The sequence below is a fragment of the Neoarius graeffei genome, chromosome 1 (assembly GCF_027579695.1).
Source record: "Neoarius graeffei isolate fNeoGra1 chromosome 1, fNeoGra1.pri, whole genome shotgun sequence".
Lineage (NCBI taxonomy): Eukaryota > Metazoa > Chordata > Actinopteri > Siluriformes > Ariidae > Neoarius > Neoarius graeffei.
This window is the reverse complement of record NC_083569.1, coordinates 108,532,874-108,547,877: the sequence shown is the minus strand read 5'-3', so window position 1 is coordinate 108,547,877 and position 15,004 is coordinate 108,532,874. Positions and strand designations below refer to the sequence as shown.

The 15,004-nt window shown below is 40.2% G+C and overlaps 1 protein-coding gene across 4 annotated transcripts in view; it reads left to right on the top strand.

Moving 5' to 3' along the window:
• LOC132881620 (zinc finger protein 850-like) overlaps positions 1 to 14,062 on the top strand; it is a 110,893-nt gene extending 96,831 nt beyond the window's left edge. The window contains exons 3-4 of one of the 4 annotated variants that reach the window (XM_060914304.1): positions 1,540 to 1,833; positions 9,892 to 14,062. In XM_060914304.1, coding sequence (XP_060770287.1) covers positions 1,801 to 1,833; positions 9,892 to 11,076 — 1,218 coding nt within the window. In that variant the 5' untranslated portion in view covers positions 1,540 to 1,800 and the 3' untranslated portion in view covers positions 11,077 to 14,062. The remainder of the gene's footprint in view (positions 1 to 1,539; positions 1,834 to 9,891) is intronic. The other 3 variants (XM_060914314.1, XM_060914323.1, XM_060914295.1) reach the window with 3 other exon arrangements.
• The last annotated feature ends 942 nt before the right edge of the window (positions 14,063 to 15,004 follow it).

Genomic DNA, 15,004 nt, shown 5'->3' with positions numbered 1-15,004 from the left:
TGTGAGGCGACAGCGCTAACCACTACACCACCGTGCCGCCCAAGTCCACCATATAGCTTGAAATTGTGATGTCAGTTCATGGTATATCCAGGATATACCAAGACTGACTCGCACCATATCCATTTTTTTGAAGCTTTGATGTCACGAGATGCATTACTTAATCAATGGTGGAACTGTTTTACGTCATGTCCTTGGCCATCCCTGCATGGGGAATTTTTTTTTTTTTGATGAGTTCAAGCTCAAAGTGTTTTTATTGTCATATGCACAGGGTTTTCATTAGTAACCGATTGCCGATCGAAACAATCAGTTGTATTGACGTCTGAATCGGTTGTTTTTCAGCCAAATGCAATTTTCCCGTAATTGTTCGAACTTTTTTGTTGGACTGATTTAAAAAGGAACGCCATTATTTGCATGCCGTTTGGTTGCTGAGGCTGTGTACATGCGACTAGATAAAAGGTGGGAACCAATTGGCTAATCCTTCTTATATCGTCCAATCATTTAGTACGTATAAAATTATAGCGGGCGGCACGGTGGTGTAGTGGTTAGCTCTGTCGCCTCACAGCAAGAAGGTCTGGGTTCGAGTCCCGTGGCCGGCGAGGGCCTTTCTGTGTGGAGTTTGCATGTTCTCCCCGTGTCCGCGTGGGTTTCCTCCGGGTGCTCCGGTTTCCCCCACAGTCCAAAGACATGCAGGTTAGGTTAACTGGTGACTCTAAATTGACCGTAGGTGTGAATGTGAGTGTGAATGGTTGTCTGTGTCTATGTGTCAGCCCTGTGATGACCTGGCGACTTGTCCAGGGTGTACCCCGCCTTTCGCCTGTAGTCAGCTGGGATAGGCTCCAGCTTGCCTGCGACCCTGTAGAAGGATAAAGTGGCTAGAGATAATGAGATGAGAAAATTATAGCGCATCACGTGGTTCCCACATAGTAAGATGGCGACCCTATTCTGTATCGTATAGCGTGATGGCGACCGTGAAAAAGCGACCGCTGTTCTATTTCGGCTTTGCAGAAAAAAACTGGCAAGTCTCGCAGAAAATGCCCAGCAGTGTTCTCCATGGGTGCTTTTAAATTGGCGCACCGCCAGGTTATAATTCTGGCCTGCCACCCTTGCCCCCCAAAAAAAGTAACTTCATCAGTATACACCAAATAAATCGTAAAGTATTCGCTTTATTATAATTTTGTAACTATTTAACACACAGAAGACCATTAAATGAATACATACGGGGCTACCTGAAGTGGCCATGCGATTGTAATAGAAAGCCAGATTGAGGTCTATCCCTGCGTTACACTACACCGCACCACATTACACTATACTGACACACAGTAACGTTGGAAGCTACAAGCTGCAACTACCCAGCAGCTAAATAACTTTGCAGGTGTTTGTAGCGTTATTGTGCAACGGTTACGCTTATCTATCGTCTTTTCTAGCCATACGCAGTTACAGTACTCCTATTGGTTAAGTTCAGGTCTTTTATTTTACGTATCTGTGATGGTGTAGGTGAGAGCTGCATTTTCCCGTTGCTTCAGTGTTTGTTTACTGCAGGACTTCCGGGTTCCTGCGTCAAAGGACCCGAACTACGGAGGCCGGGGTGGCTTTGTAGTGCCGGTCTCGGGCACGCGCACCAGCTCGTGCATTGATTGGAGTGGTTTCACCCAATTAACATTGTGTATTGTAAAAAATATATGCATTTATTGTAATTGGGTATTTTGTTTATGCATTGAAGTTCATTTATTTTTCACACAGAAAAAATATAATTAATTCAGGGATGTGCAACAGGAGCATCAGTCTCAACTGAAACGTCAGATGCGTCTCACATGGACAATAAAGATATGTACAGTAAGAGTGTTAATTTTTTGTAAAATGATTTAGCATTTCCTATCCATTTATTGGCCAGTTTCACTATCAACAAAGCCCAAAGTCCATCAGCTTCAGGGGCACTTCGTCCCCCTGGTCCCCCACCAGGGTGTTGCCCTGGACCCACCTAATCTGTTACTTTTCATCTGTTGTTTTCTATACTCATGAAAACCCTGTATGCACAGTAAGGACATGTCCTCTTGCACAATGAAATTCTTAGTTTGCTGTCCACCATGAATGCCAATTACAAATTAAATAGGTGTAAGAAGTAATACAAAGTAAAGGCAATATAGTGCAAAATAAAAGCAAAAAAAACACCCAGTATAGTACAAAATAAAGGTAAATGTAGTGCAAAATAGGCAGTATAATACAAAAATAAAGCAATGATCAGATGTAGGCAATGATGAGGGATATAATGCCATTGATGCATACGCTTTCTTTCTGGTAACTAAGAAAATGGCATACAGAGTTCTTGATATTTCCAAATATCACATCACATCATAGCTGAGGGGATTTTCTGAGAGATGGGATTTCCTACATGTTAGTGTTCTGTTCCGTGTTACTAGAGCGGCGGCTACAATAGTCCATAATTATCGGCACCTATTTTACAAAGGTGAGTTTCAGTTACAACAATAATTGTTGTTATTGGTTAATTAATCAACCGGAAGACCCCCCCCACCCTTTGATCTTGTCGTCTGATGATACAGCTCGTTACCTGAGATGGAAATTTTTTCAGCACGATCAGCAGTTTGAAGAAAACTCTGACATTATTATCGCAGGTGAGCATGGTGGAAAAATCATGGACATGTTTTTACTTCTCAAATTCACCAATATTTCATGATCTTGTCAAAACCTGCTTTGTTTCTTATTCGTTCATTTGACAGTCGCCATTTTGTGTCTTAACGAGCATTTGAGAAGTCACATGAGGTGTCGATAATCGTGATCACTTTTACCGGTGTCCACCATTATCAACACCCTGTGGAATTAAGTGACATTTACAACTGTTATGTATCAAGCTTTGTATAACATTGTTGAAGTAGATGAAGTACTTAATTACAAAAATCACAGTATGTTGTTTTTTTTTTTCCTGATTCATAGAATGGACTGCAACAGAATGGAATGTTTATAGAGTATTTGGAATCCTATTGCAATAAATAGAATGAGGCCAGAATTAAATGCTTAGCATGTAAAAAAAAAAAAGTATGCTTAAAATATTCTGATTTTTCTCTTCCATTCAGGATATATAATATTGCAGTTTGTTGTAAATATCTACCACATATTACAATATCAGTAGACACTGTATATTTTTCGATGTAAAAATATAAAGTTTTGGTTGGAGGAATGACATGCAACCTTTGACCTGGATTTTCATGCGCTTACAATGTCAATTGCCTGTTGACATTTATTGGTAAACTACAAAACTAGAAATTAATACAAACAACAACAACGAACGATTAACAAACCCTGATCTATGAAAATACTTAGAAAGTGGAACAAAAAGATTTTCTGACACAGGTTAACATTATCTGTTCATTGGTTTACAAACATTAGAACTACTTCCTTATTTACGGAAGCACAGACATATATTTATATAAAATATATTTTGTACCAAATATGTCTATGTAAAAGTAATTTTAAATAAAAACTGATTTGTTCACTTAATACCACACGCTACTGACTTTTTTTTTTTTTAAATAAATAATCATCTGGATGTCAATAACTGTGGACAAAGGTGTCGCTAATTGTGGAACGGTGTCATGTGATCTGATGTGCTAAGTAATCGGGAATCAACTCTTTTTTTTTTTCCAGTTGAAGTTTGAGTAATTATTCATGCACGATTTGTGTATTGAAAGTCTTTTCTACTTTTGCAATAGCCAAAAGATCGTTAAGATGTCTAATTGTAGCCGCTGCTCTACTATATATCGACACAGGGACAAAAAATACCATCCAGTCCACCCCCCCATAGTGTGTGTGTGTGTGTGTGTGTATAAGGTACACTTTTTTTTTTCCTCTTTCATGTGATTAAGCCTCATAATTATTGTACTCATTTTAATAGCTCACTTTGCATCTAAGCATAGCTGTTTTGGTGGGATATATGAAGGGTGGATCCCTTTTCGATGTAATGAAGTTTATCAATTTTTTTATATAAAAATAATATATCCAGCTTCAATCAATTCTGTTGGTAATCAGTTTCCAAATTCAGTTCAAAACACAAATGTTCAATGGAAGAAAAGTTGAGTCAAACACAGTCAAAAAATTTAGATGACATGCATTGCACTGATGAATCACTTTGTTCAAAGTTATTACTTTTTTTTGTTGGTAGGCAAAATAGAAATAGTGGAAAAATGAAACGTCTTCATCTAAACCTTGCTTCAGTGGAAAAAAAAACCCTCCTTCACACAGAACACTTTTCACAAGAAGCGATGGTTTTATGTGGAGATGTGAAGTACCTCTGGCCAGCACAGGGTTAATCAAAATAAAACGCTATCAAGAACGTGGTTTTATCCAGAACAGGTTATGTGGTGGTGATGATGATGATAAACTGATTTTTTAGCTTTATTTTTTATTTTTTGCTTCTTGTTCTTGAGCAAGTTTGTCTTTTGAAAAGGACACAATACCCACATCCCTTATTTTAGTTTTGTGCAAAGACATGGTACACTTCAAGAATCTGGTACTGGAAATACCTTTCCATGTCACACGTACCAATGGCAATAGCCTGAAAATGGATTATGTTTAGGAATGAACAACTCTTGGTCTCCAGGCATTTACAGCCTCCTAGTGATTATACTCAAAATAAACTGACTATCAGTATGGTTCCAGAATTAATAGGTCCCAAGTTTCCAACTTCCAAAGGCTGGCCTGTTTCTGAAGTGATGCTGGAGGCCGCACAGTGCCCAGTCGACGAAGGCAATTTTTTAAATGGCATTGAAATATGCAATTTCCAAGTATTTCAGCTTATTTTTTCACTGATGCTCTGAATGCCACTTTTCATCAAAAGTGTACTGTCTGCCATTTAATATTGCAGCTGAGGTATGGATTAGACACAGCACCTCAAAAGGGACCCAGCACTTTCAAGTACACTTTCTTTTTCACTCTACAACCTTCTGCCACAAATCACTCCTGACACTGTCCTCCATCCATTCCAATGTGCTTGCATTCTCTTCTTTACTTCTCTTCTGCATTTGCCATTACTTTGTACAAAGTACTTTGCACACTGTACAGTTGACCCCAGATATTTGAACTCCTCTGCTTTGACCACCTTTATCCCTTGCAGCTGGACCGTTCCACTGTCCTCACCCTCATTCACGCACATGTACGCCCTCTTGCTCCGACTGACTTTCATTCCCCTTCTCTCTAGTGCATGCCTCTATATCTGTTTTCTTCCACTTGCTGCTACTTCTCACTACAGATCACAATATCATCTGCAAACATCGTTGTCCATGGGGCCTTTTGCCTGATGTCGACTGTCAACCTGTCGATTTCCGTGGTAAACAAGAAAGGGCTTAGAACCGCACCCTGGTGCAATCCAACATCTACCTTAAATGCCTTCATCATTCCCACTGCACATCTCACTGCTGTCGCACTGTCCTCATATATATCCTGCATCAATCTCACATACTTCTTCACCAGTCCCGAGTTCCTCATGCAGTACCACAACTCCTCTCTCGGCACCCTGTCGTATGCCTTCTCCAGATCCACAAACACACAATGCAACTCCTTCTAGCCTTCTCTGTACTTTTTCATCAACATTCTCAAAGCAAATATTGCATCTGTAGTACTCCTTTCCTGGCATGAAACCATATTGTTGCTCACTTATCTCTCCCTATCCTCTTAGCCTAGCTTCCGCTTCTCTTTCCTGTAACATCATGCTGTAGCTGGTCAACTTTATGCCTCGATGGTTACTGCAGCACTGGACATCGCCCTTGTTCTTGAATATTGGTACCAGTATACTACTACTCCACTCCTCAGGCATCCTCTCACTTTCCAAGATCTTGTTAAAAAGTAAATTGCTGTCTCTCCTAAGCATCTCCATGCCTCCACTGGTATATCATTGGGCCTGACTGCCTTACCACTTTTCATTCTCTTCATAGCTCTGTTTACCTCCTTCTTGCTAATCTGCTGTACTTCCTGATTCACCATCTTCACCTCAGCCAACCTTCTCTCTCTTTCATTTTCTTAATTAACCAGCTTCTCAAAGTACTCAGTCCATCTTCTCAACACACTTCACTTGTCAGCACATTTCCATCTGCATCCTTTATCAGCCTAACCTGCTGCACATCATTTCCAGCTTGATCTCATTCTCTTGCTAATCGGTACAGGTCCTTTTCTCTATCCTTAGTTTCTAACCTTTCATATAATTCATCGTATGACTTTTCCTTTGCCACTGCTCCCTTTGCTTTCCCTCACATCTTCTATTCTTGTCTGCTCTCTTGATCTCTTTTTATCCTTGTTTTGCTTTTGCCAACTTCTTCCTCCTTATACTCTCTCCTGAACTTCCTCATTCCACCACCAAGTCTCCTTGGTTTCCGTTCCTTGTCCTGATGTCACTCCCAGTACCTTCCTAGCTGTCTCCCTTACAGCTTCTGCCATAGTTGTCCAATCATCTAGATACCTCTTTGCCCAATGTCTGTGTCTCACTGTATCCCTAAATTCTGACTTACAATCTTCCTTCTTCAACTTCCACCATTTTTCTGGTTTAGTTTTCTTTCATCTTTTTTTTAACCTCAAAGGTCATCCTTCCAACCACCATCTGATGCCCCTTAGCTAAGCTCTCCCCTGTTATCACTTTGCAGTCTCCAATCTCCTTCAGATTCCATCTCCAACAGAAAATGTAGTCCACCTGAGAACACCTTCGTCCACTCTTTTATGTTACTCTATGCTGCAGTTTTTTCTTTTTGAAGTATGTATTCACCACAGCCATTTCCATCCTGTTTGTGAAATCCACCACCATCTGCCCTTCCACATTTCTCTGCTTTACTCTGTACCTACCCATCACCTCCTTGTCATCCCTGCTCCCATCTCCAACATGCACATTTAGGGCTGCTCCAAACACCACTCTTTCCGTTTTTGGTATACTTTCAACCACATCATCCAGCTCACTCCAGAATTCTTCTTTCTTCTCCATCTCACACCCCATTTGAGGGGCATATGCACCAACAATGTTAATCCCCCCCCCCTTCGATTTCCAGCTTTACGCTCATCACTCTGTCACTCACTCCGTTTACCTCCAACACACTCTTAACATGCTCTTCATTCATGCTCTTGACCAGTCTGGTGTGAAATTCCTCTTCATCATCTGCATAGTTGATTTGGAATGAGTTTTACGCTGGATGCCCTTCTCTCCTCATTTATCCAGGCTTGGGACTGGCACGAAGAATGCACTGGCTTGTGTACCTCAGTGACTGGATTAGGTACAGTGGTGCTTGAATGTTTGTGAACCCTTTAGAATTTTCTATATTTCTGCATAAATATGACCACAAACATCATCAGATTTTCACACAAGTCCTAAAAGTAGATCAAGAGAACCCAGTTAAACAAATGAGACAAAAATATTATACTTGGTCATTTATTTGAGGAAAATGATCCAATGTTACATATCTGTGAGTGGCAAAAGTATGTGAACCTTTAGGATTAGCAGTTAATTTGAAGGTGAAATTAGTCAGGTGTTTTCAGTCAATGGGATGACAATCAGGTGTGAGTGGGCACCCTGTTTTATTTAAAGAACAGGGACCTATCAAAGTCTGATCTTCACAACACATGTTTGTGGAAGTGTATCATGGCACGTACAAAGGAGATTTCTGAGGACCTCAAAAAAAGCATTGTTGATGCTCATCAGGCTGGAAAAGGTTACAAAACCATCTCTAAAGAGTTTGGACTCCACCAATCCACAGTCCGACAGATTGTGTACAGATGGAGGAAATTCAAGACCATTGTTACCCTCCCCAGGAGTGGTCGACCAACAAAGATCACTCCAGGAGCAAGGCATGTAATAGTCAGCGAGGTCACAAAGGACCCTAGGGTAACTTCTAAGGAACTGAAGGCCTCTCACACATTAACATTAGCCAGTGTTCATGAGTCCACCATCAGGAGAACTTTGTACAACAATGGTGTGCATGGCAGGGTTGCAAGGAGAAAGCCACTGCTCTCCAAAAAGAACATTGCTGTTCATCTGCAGTTTGCTAAAGATCACATGGACAAGCCAGAAGGCTATTGGAAAAATGTTTTGTGGCTGGATGAGACCAAAATAGACCATTTTGGTTTAAATGAGAAGCGTTTGGAGAAAGGAAAATACTGCATTCCAGCATAAGAACCTTATCCCATCTGTGAAACATGGTGGTGGTAGTATCATGGTTTGGGCCTGTTTTGCTGCATCTGGGCCAGGACGGCTTGCCATCATTGATGGAACAATGAATTCTGAATTATACCAGTGAATTCTAAAGGAAAATGTCAGGAAATCTGTCCATGAACTTAATCTCGGGAGAAGATGGGTCATGCAGCAAGACAACGACCCTAAGCACACAAGTCATTCTACCAAAAAATGGTTAAAGAAGAATAAAGTTAATGTTTTGGAATGGCCAAGTCAAAGTTCTGACCTTAATCCAATCAAAATGTTGTGGAAGGACCTGAAGCGAGCAGTTCATGTGAGGAAACCCACCAACATCCCAGAGTTGAAGCTGTTCTGTACGGAGGAATGGGCTAAAATTCCTCCAAGCCGGTGTGCAGGACTGATCAACAGTTACCGGAAACGTTTAGTTGCAGTTATTGCTGCACAAGGGGGTCACACCAGATACTGAAAGCAAAGATTCATATACTTTTGCCACTCACAGATATGTAATATTGGATCATTTTCCTCAATAAATAAATGACCAAGTATAATATTTTTGTCACCTTTGTTTAACTAGGTTCTTTTTTATCTACTTTCAGGACTTGTGTGAAAATCTGATGATGTTTTAGGTCATATTTATGCAGAAATGGAAAATTCTAAAGGGTTCACAAACTTTCAAGCACCACTGTATTTTGTCTCAAATAAGATATTTTGTTAACACTTCCATATTAGTTAGTCTGTTCTTTTATTTATTCTTTTGTATTGTATTGCATAATTGTCTGGGGCAAGACATGTAAATCCAGTATTCAACCAATTTTTATCCTTTGGAAAAAAGCTGTGAGAATTATCATCTTTTCAAAAAGATACCAGCACAGTCTACCTCTGTTTAAGAAATGAGACATATTGAGCATGATGTTATGTATATCCAGGATGCTCATTTCATGTACCAGTTTTGTCATAACTATCTGCCAGCAGCTTGCTTGCTTATTAATTTAAAAGAAACCATCAGTTCTGTTATGGCACCAGATGAGCAACTAAGTCATCGTTCTATCTTTCTAAAGTTAGGAAAGTTAGGAGAAATTATGGCAAATATAGTCTTTGATTTTTCGGACCACAAAATTTGAATGAAATTGATAAATTGTGAACAGGCTTTCCAGTTTTCCTTGAAACCAAAAATAGCATTTCATCTTATTGAATTCTTTTTTGCTTCTGTCCCGTGGCTTATTCACTGTTCATTTCTTGTTATTTTGTTCTCGTTTGTAATCTTAGTTTTTGATCTTGGTGTCTGGTGGTGGTGGTGGTTGTTTGACTTTTTTTCGACCTACCTTCCACCAAACTTTTTGCTTTCACTGAATTTTTCTTTATTTGTAAATGCTTAGTTGAGCCTGTAGGTTTTTCTGGGTGGCATATACCCAAGAAAAATACTTTTATATCATATTTGTAAAGTTGTTAGCAGGTATGAAATGAAGGCATTTGATTTGGTAAATGCCTGGAGACCATAAGTTCCTTTCTAAGCAGAATATAAAAGGAAAAGATTATATATTTTCAAAAAAGCACAAGTGACTTGTCAAAATGTACAACACTTGGTGAGTGACGTGATGGAAATGTGTAAAATTTGCTCCATTTGTTACAGGGATGTGGGAGAAAATGGGCTCTTATTCAGAAAACTTTGTTTTTTTGGGGGGGTAAATCTTGAATCATTTCATGTTTTCCAGATGTACCACTGCTCAGCTTGTGGGAAGAGTTTTATTAAGAGTCAGCATCTCAAAAATCACCAGCGTATCCACACAGGAGAGAAGCCATATTACTGTGGACAGTGTGGGAAGAGTTTTACTCGACGGAGTACTCTCCAACAGCACAGGCACATCCACACAAGAGAGAAGCCATATCACTGTGGACAGTGTGGGAAGAGTTTTACTCAGCAGAGTACTCTCCAACAGCACGAGCGCATCCACACAGGAGAGAAGCCGTATCACTGTGGAGAGTGTGGGAAGAGTTTTGCTTGTCAGGGTACTCTCCACCGGCATGAGCGTATCCACACAGGAGAGAAGCCGTTTTGCTGTGGACAGTGTGGGAAGAGTTTTGCTCGTCAGGGTAATCTCCAACGGCATGAACGTATCCACACAGGAGAGAAGCCGTATCATTGTGAACAGTGTGGGAAGAGTTTTGCTTCTCAGAGTCATCTCCAACAGCACCAGCGGATCCATACAGGAGAGAAGTTGGATCACTGTGGACAGTGTGGGAAGATTTTTACTTCAAAGAGTAATCTCCAACGGCATGAGCGTATCCACACAGGAGAGAAGCCATATCGCTGTGGACAGTGTGGGAAGGGTTTTACTTGTTTGAGTCATCTCCACTATCATGAGCATATCCATACAGGAGAGAAACCGTATCACTGTGGACAGTGTGGTAAGGGCTTTACTTGTCAGGGTAATCTCCAACAGCATGAGCGTGTCCACACAGGCGAGAAGCCATATTACTGTGGACTGTGTTGGAAGAGTTTTACTTGTCGGCGTCATCTCCAACTGCATGAGCGTGTCCACACAGGAGAGAAGCCGTATCACTGTGGAGAGTGTGGGAAGAGTTTTGCTTGTCAGAGTACTCTCCACAGGCATGAGCGTATCCACACAGGAGAGAAGCCGTATTGCTGTGGACAGTGTGGGAAGAGTTTTGCTCGTCAGGGTAGTCTCCAACGGCATGAACGTATCCACACAGGAGAGAAACCGTATTGTTGTGGACAGTGTGCGAAGAGTTTTCGTCACCCAAGTGCCTTCCACAGCCACCTGCAGATTCATAAAGAACAGAAGCCCTATCAGTGTGGACAATGTGGAGGGAGCTTTATTCATTCAAGATTGTTTCGGAAACACAAGTGCCCCAACAATAAAACCAACAGCTCTTGACATAAATTTCTGTTTTTATATTCCTTTTTTTTAAATGGCAATCGGAAATTTTAGCTAAAACTCTGGCCATCCATTATTGTTTTCAAGATTCAATGATTTGTGTTTTCATGAAAGACCTTTAACCTCCTAGGGCTTAGCGGTCACATGCATGGACAGCACTTTATGGAAATTCGGAACAAGAATCCACGTATGTGGACATACTTTTTCTCTAAAAGTACATCTTATCAAAAGATGATGCTTAGTTTTTATTCTAATCAGGTTCTAATAAGCCCAAATAGCAAAGAGAAATAAAAAATGCATGTAAAAAAACAGCTTGGGCCTTAGGAGGTTAAAAATGTTTTCCCATGATGAATAGATCAAGAAATTCGATGAATACACTGCTGAGACATGAGTATTTGAAGTAGTCAGATTTAACTTTTCTTAAAGTCAGAAATGAAGAAATCTGCTTGGGTAGTTTACAAACCCAATTCCAAAAATTTGGGACAACATGTGTAAAACGTAAATAACAAAATATGATGATTTTTTACAAATCATGGAAAACTTATATTTTATTGAAAATAATACAAGGACACATTTCAGAAAAGTTGGGATGGGGCAAGAAAAGACTGAAAAATGTTGTGTAATGCTTTAAAAAAACCTAATTCAGTTAATTGGCAACGGGTCAGTGACATGGCTGGGTATAAAAAGAGCATCACAGAGAGGCGGAGTCTCTCAAAAGTAAAGATAAGGAGGGGTTCACCATTCTATGAAAGACTGTGAGCAAGCAGTGCAAGAATTTAAGAATAACGTTCCTCAACATAAAATTGCAAAGGATTTGTGGATCACATCATCTGTGGTCCATAATATCATTAAAACAGTCACAGAATCTGCAGAAATCTCTGTATGCAAGACAAAGCTGAAAACTGACCTTGGATGCCTGTGATCTTCAGGCCCTCAGGCGACACTGCATTAAAAGCAGACACGTGTCTGTGGTGGAAATCACTGTATGGGCTCAGGAACACTTCAGAAAACCATAATCTGTGACAACAGTTCATTACTGCATCCACAAATGCAAATCAAAACCGGTTATAAACAATATCCAGAAACACCGCCACCTTTTCTGGGCCTGAGCTCTTTTACGATGGACTGAGGCGAAGTGGAAAATTGTCCCAAGGTCTGACGAATCAAAAGTAGAAATTCTTTTTAAAAATCATGGACACCACATCCTTCAGGTTAAAAAGGAGAGGGACCATCCAGCTTATCAGTGCATAGTTCAAAAGCCAGCATCTGTGATGGTATGCGTTAGTGCACATGACATGGGTAGCTTGTACATCTGGGAAGGCATCATTAATGCTGAATGATATCCACATGTTTCAGAGCAATATGCTGCCATCCAGACAAAACCTTTTTCAGGGAAGGCTTTCCTTCTTTCTGCAAGATGATGCCAAACTGCTTTCTGCACATACTTAAACCGCATGGCTCCATAGTAAAAGGGTCTGGGTGCTAAACTGGCTTGCCTGCAGTCCAGACCTGGCTCCCGTTTAAAACTTTTGGTGCATTACAATGTTCAAAATACAACAAAGGAGACCCCAAAGTGTTGAGCAACTGAAATTGTATATCGGGCAAGAATGTGACAACATGGGACAACATTTCTCTCTCAGAAACTATAGCAATTGGTCTCCTCAATTCCCAAATGTTTGTAGAGTATTGTTAAAAGTAGAGGTGATGCAACATCATGGTAAACATGTCCCTGTCCCAACGTTTTTGAAACGTGTTGCTGACATCAAATTCAAAATGAGCATATATTTTTCAAAACACAAAATTGTTCAGTTTCAAGATTTGCTATTGTCTTTGGGCTATTTTCAGTGAAATGTAGGGTTTCCAAGATTTGCAAATCGTTATATTCTGCGTTTTATTTGCGTTTTGCACAGTGTCTGAAATTTATGGAATTGGGGTTGTACGATATAAAGTCCTTAGCAATGCCCATTTTAAAAAAGATATCAAAATGGACACATTCATGATTGCTTCACAGATGTCCCTAATTTTTTCACTGCACCTTTTCTGAGCAGGTTTGAATGTATGCAAAACATAGAGGGGTGGGGTTTGTTTGTTTTTAAAGTATGACTTTTCCCCCTTGTATCTTCCATATATTTCAATCTCTCTGCTATGGCTATGACCATGCCCACGTCTTCACCTGCATCTGTGACCTCAACTTTGTCCTTCCTCTCCTTTATCTCCCTGCATCTTTTTTTTCTTCATCTTCTACCCCATCTGGAGGCATCACATTTGGTTTAGGGTATATTTTGTCCTTGTATGCCTCAGGAGCAAAGGCTCGGATGTGTTTGTCGAGGTACTGTTGCCTAGCTAGCAGAAGTCCAGGTGAGGGAAATGTGACTGGATGACCACCTGGATCATTTCTTTGGGTACTGTAAGAAATGGTGTTTTTGTCCAGCGAGCCCTCTGCCTTTCAAAGAGAGAGAGAACTCGTCGCAGAGGCAGAAAGAGCAAGCGGAAGCCTGAGAGACAGAAGAGGAACTACTGCCATAAGGATTACTCTTTTGAAGGCAGAGGTAGCCCAGCTGAATGGAAGCCTCCAAAAGGAGTGGATATGGCAGCAGCTCGATCGTATACTGGAGTCACTGCAAGAAATCCATTTGCATGGGAGTGAGGGCAGATCTACATGCCGAATCTAGGAGGAAATGTGCATTTGTATTTTGTGGTGATTTTATGCAGATGTAAACACGTGCGCACACATACCTTGATGTAATCACGTTTATGTATAAAATGTGACTTGTTTTATGTTGACTTTTTATGTAAAGACAATTTTTTTTGATTTTCAGTAAAGAGTAAATGAAGTCAATTCTAAAAAACAAATTAAAAACAGCTTTGATAAAACATGGGGGGAGCAAGATGACGTTGAAGAGTAAACATTTGCTGTAAGTGAGCTCCGCTGGCATTTATCAGTTTGTGTATATTTCCCATGTCTTTGCAGTAAAAATACAGAGTTTTGAACAGGAGATAGCTTAACATGAGCCTGGACAGTTATTTTCTGAAAACTCCAGACAACATGCCCACAAAACCGAAAAAATTTTCAAAGAAACCTTCCGGTACTGATGATGGTGGAGAGCTAGATGCTAGCACAGAGCTACCCAGTGTTGCTACTTTAGGTGCCATGGAGCCAGGTATGACTCAAGCTTTGGATCGGATAACAGATAACCACACTCAAGTCATTGACACCAAAATTGCCATGGTTTTGGAGGTTATTAAAGAGCAGACCTCATAGCTACAAGCAGTTGCGGCTCAGGTTGGAGAAGTCTCATCTCATCTCATCTCATTATCTGTAGCCGCTTTATCCTTCTACAGGGTCGCAGGCAGGGCTCGAAATTAACTTTTTTTCTTTGTGTCCCCCAGTGGTCCCGAATTCTGTGTTGTATTGTCCCGAATGGAAGCAATAGTGTCCCCATTTTTTTCCTCTCTGAAATAACCAGTGGTTAATATTATCATATGAAGTTACTATTATATTTGTAACTATACGATTTTGAACCCTCTATATCATTTTTACAATAAGTCACAAAACACAAGTGACACATGTCCAATACATCATCTACTTCAAAATTAGTTATTGCATTTTCAGTTTATTAAACTTTGGCGATCTCACTGTATGAATAGATACCCGTTTATTTAAAAGGGGCCAACTAGCTCATTCAGAAAATGTTTCAACTCACTACATCTGCAGTACACTTTAGCTGAAAATAAGACCCCTTTTATGTTCATTTCATCTACTTATACCTTGAATATCTGTTGGCATATATAAGGCCAACTTATCATTTTCACCATTACCGTTATCCATTTTTATGTAATATACCTGTTGCCCCATTCAGAGATGTTTTGAAAGCCATCAGCCATACCATCAATGGATGAAATGCACACCCATGTTGCAAGCAGTACA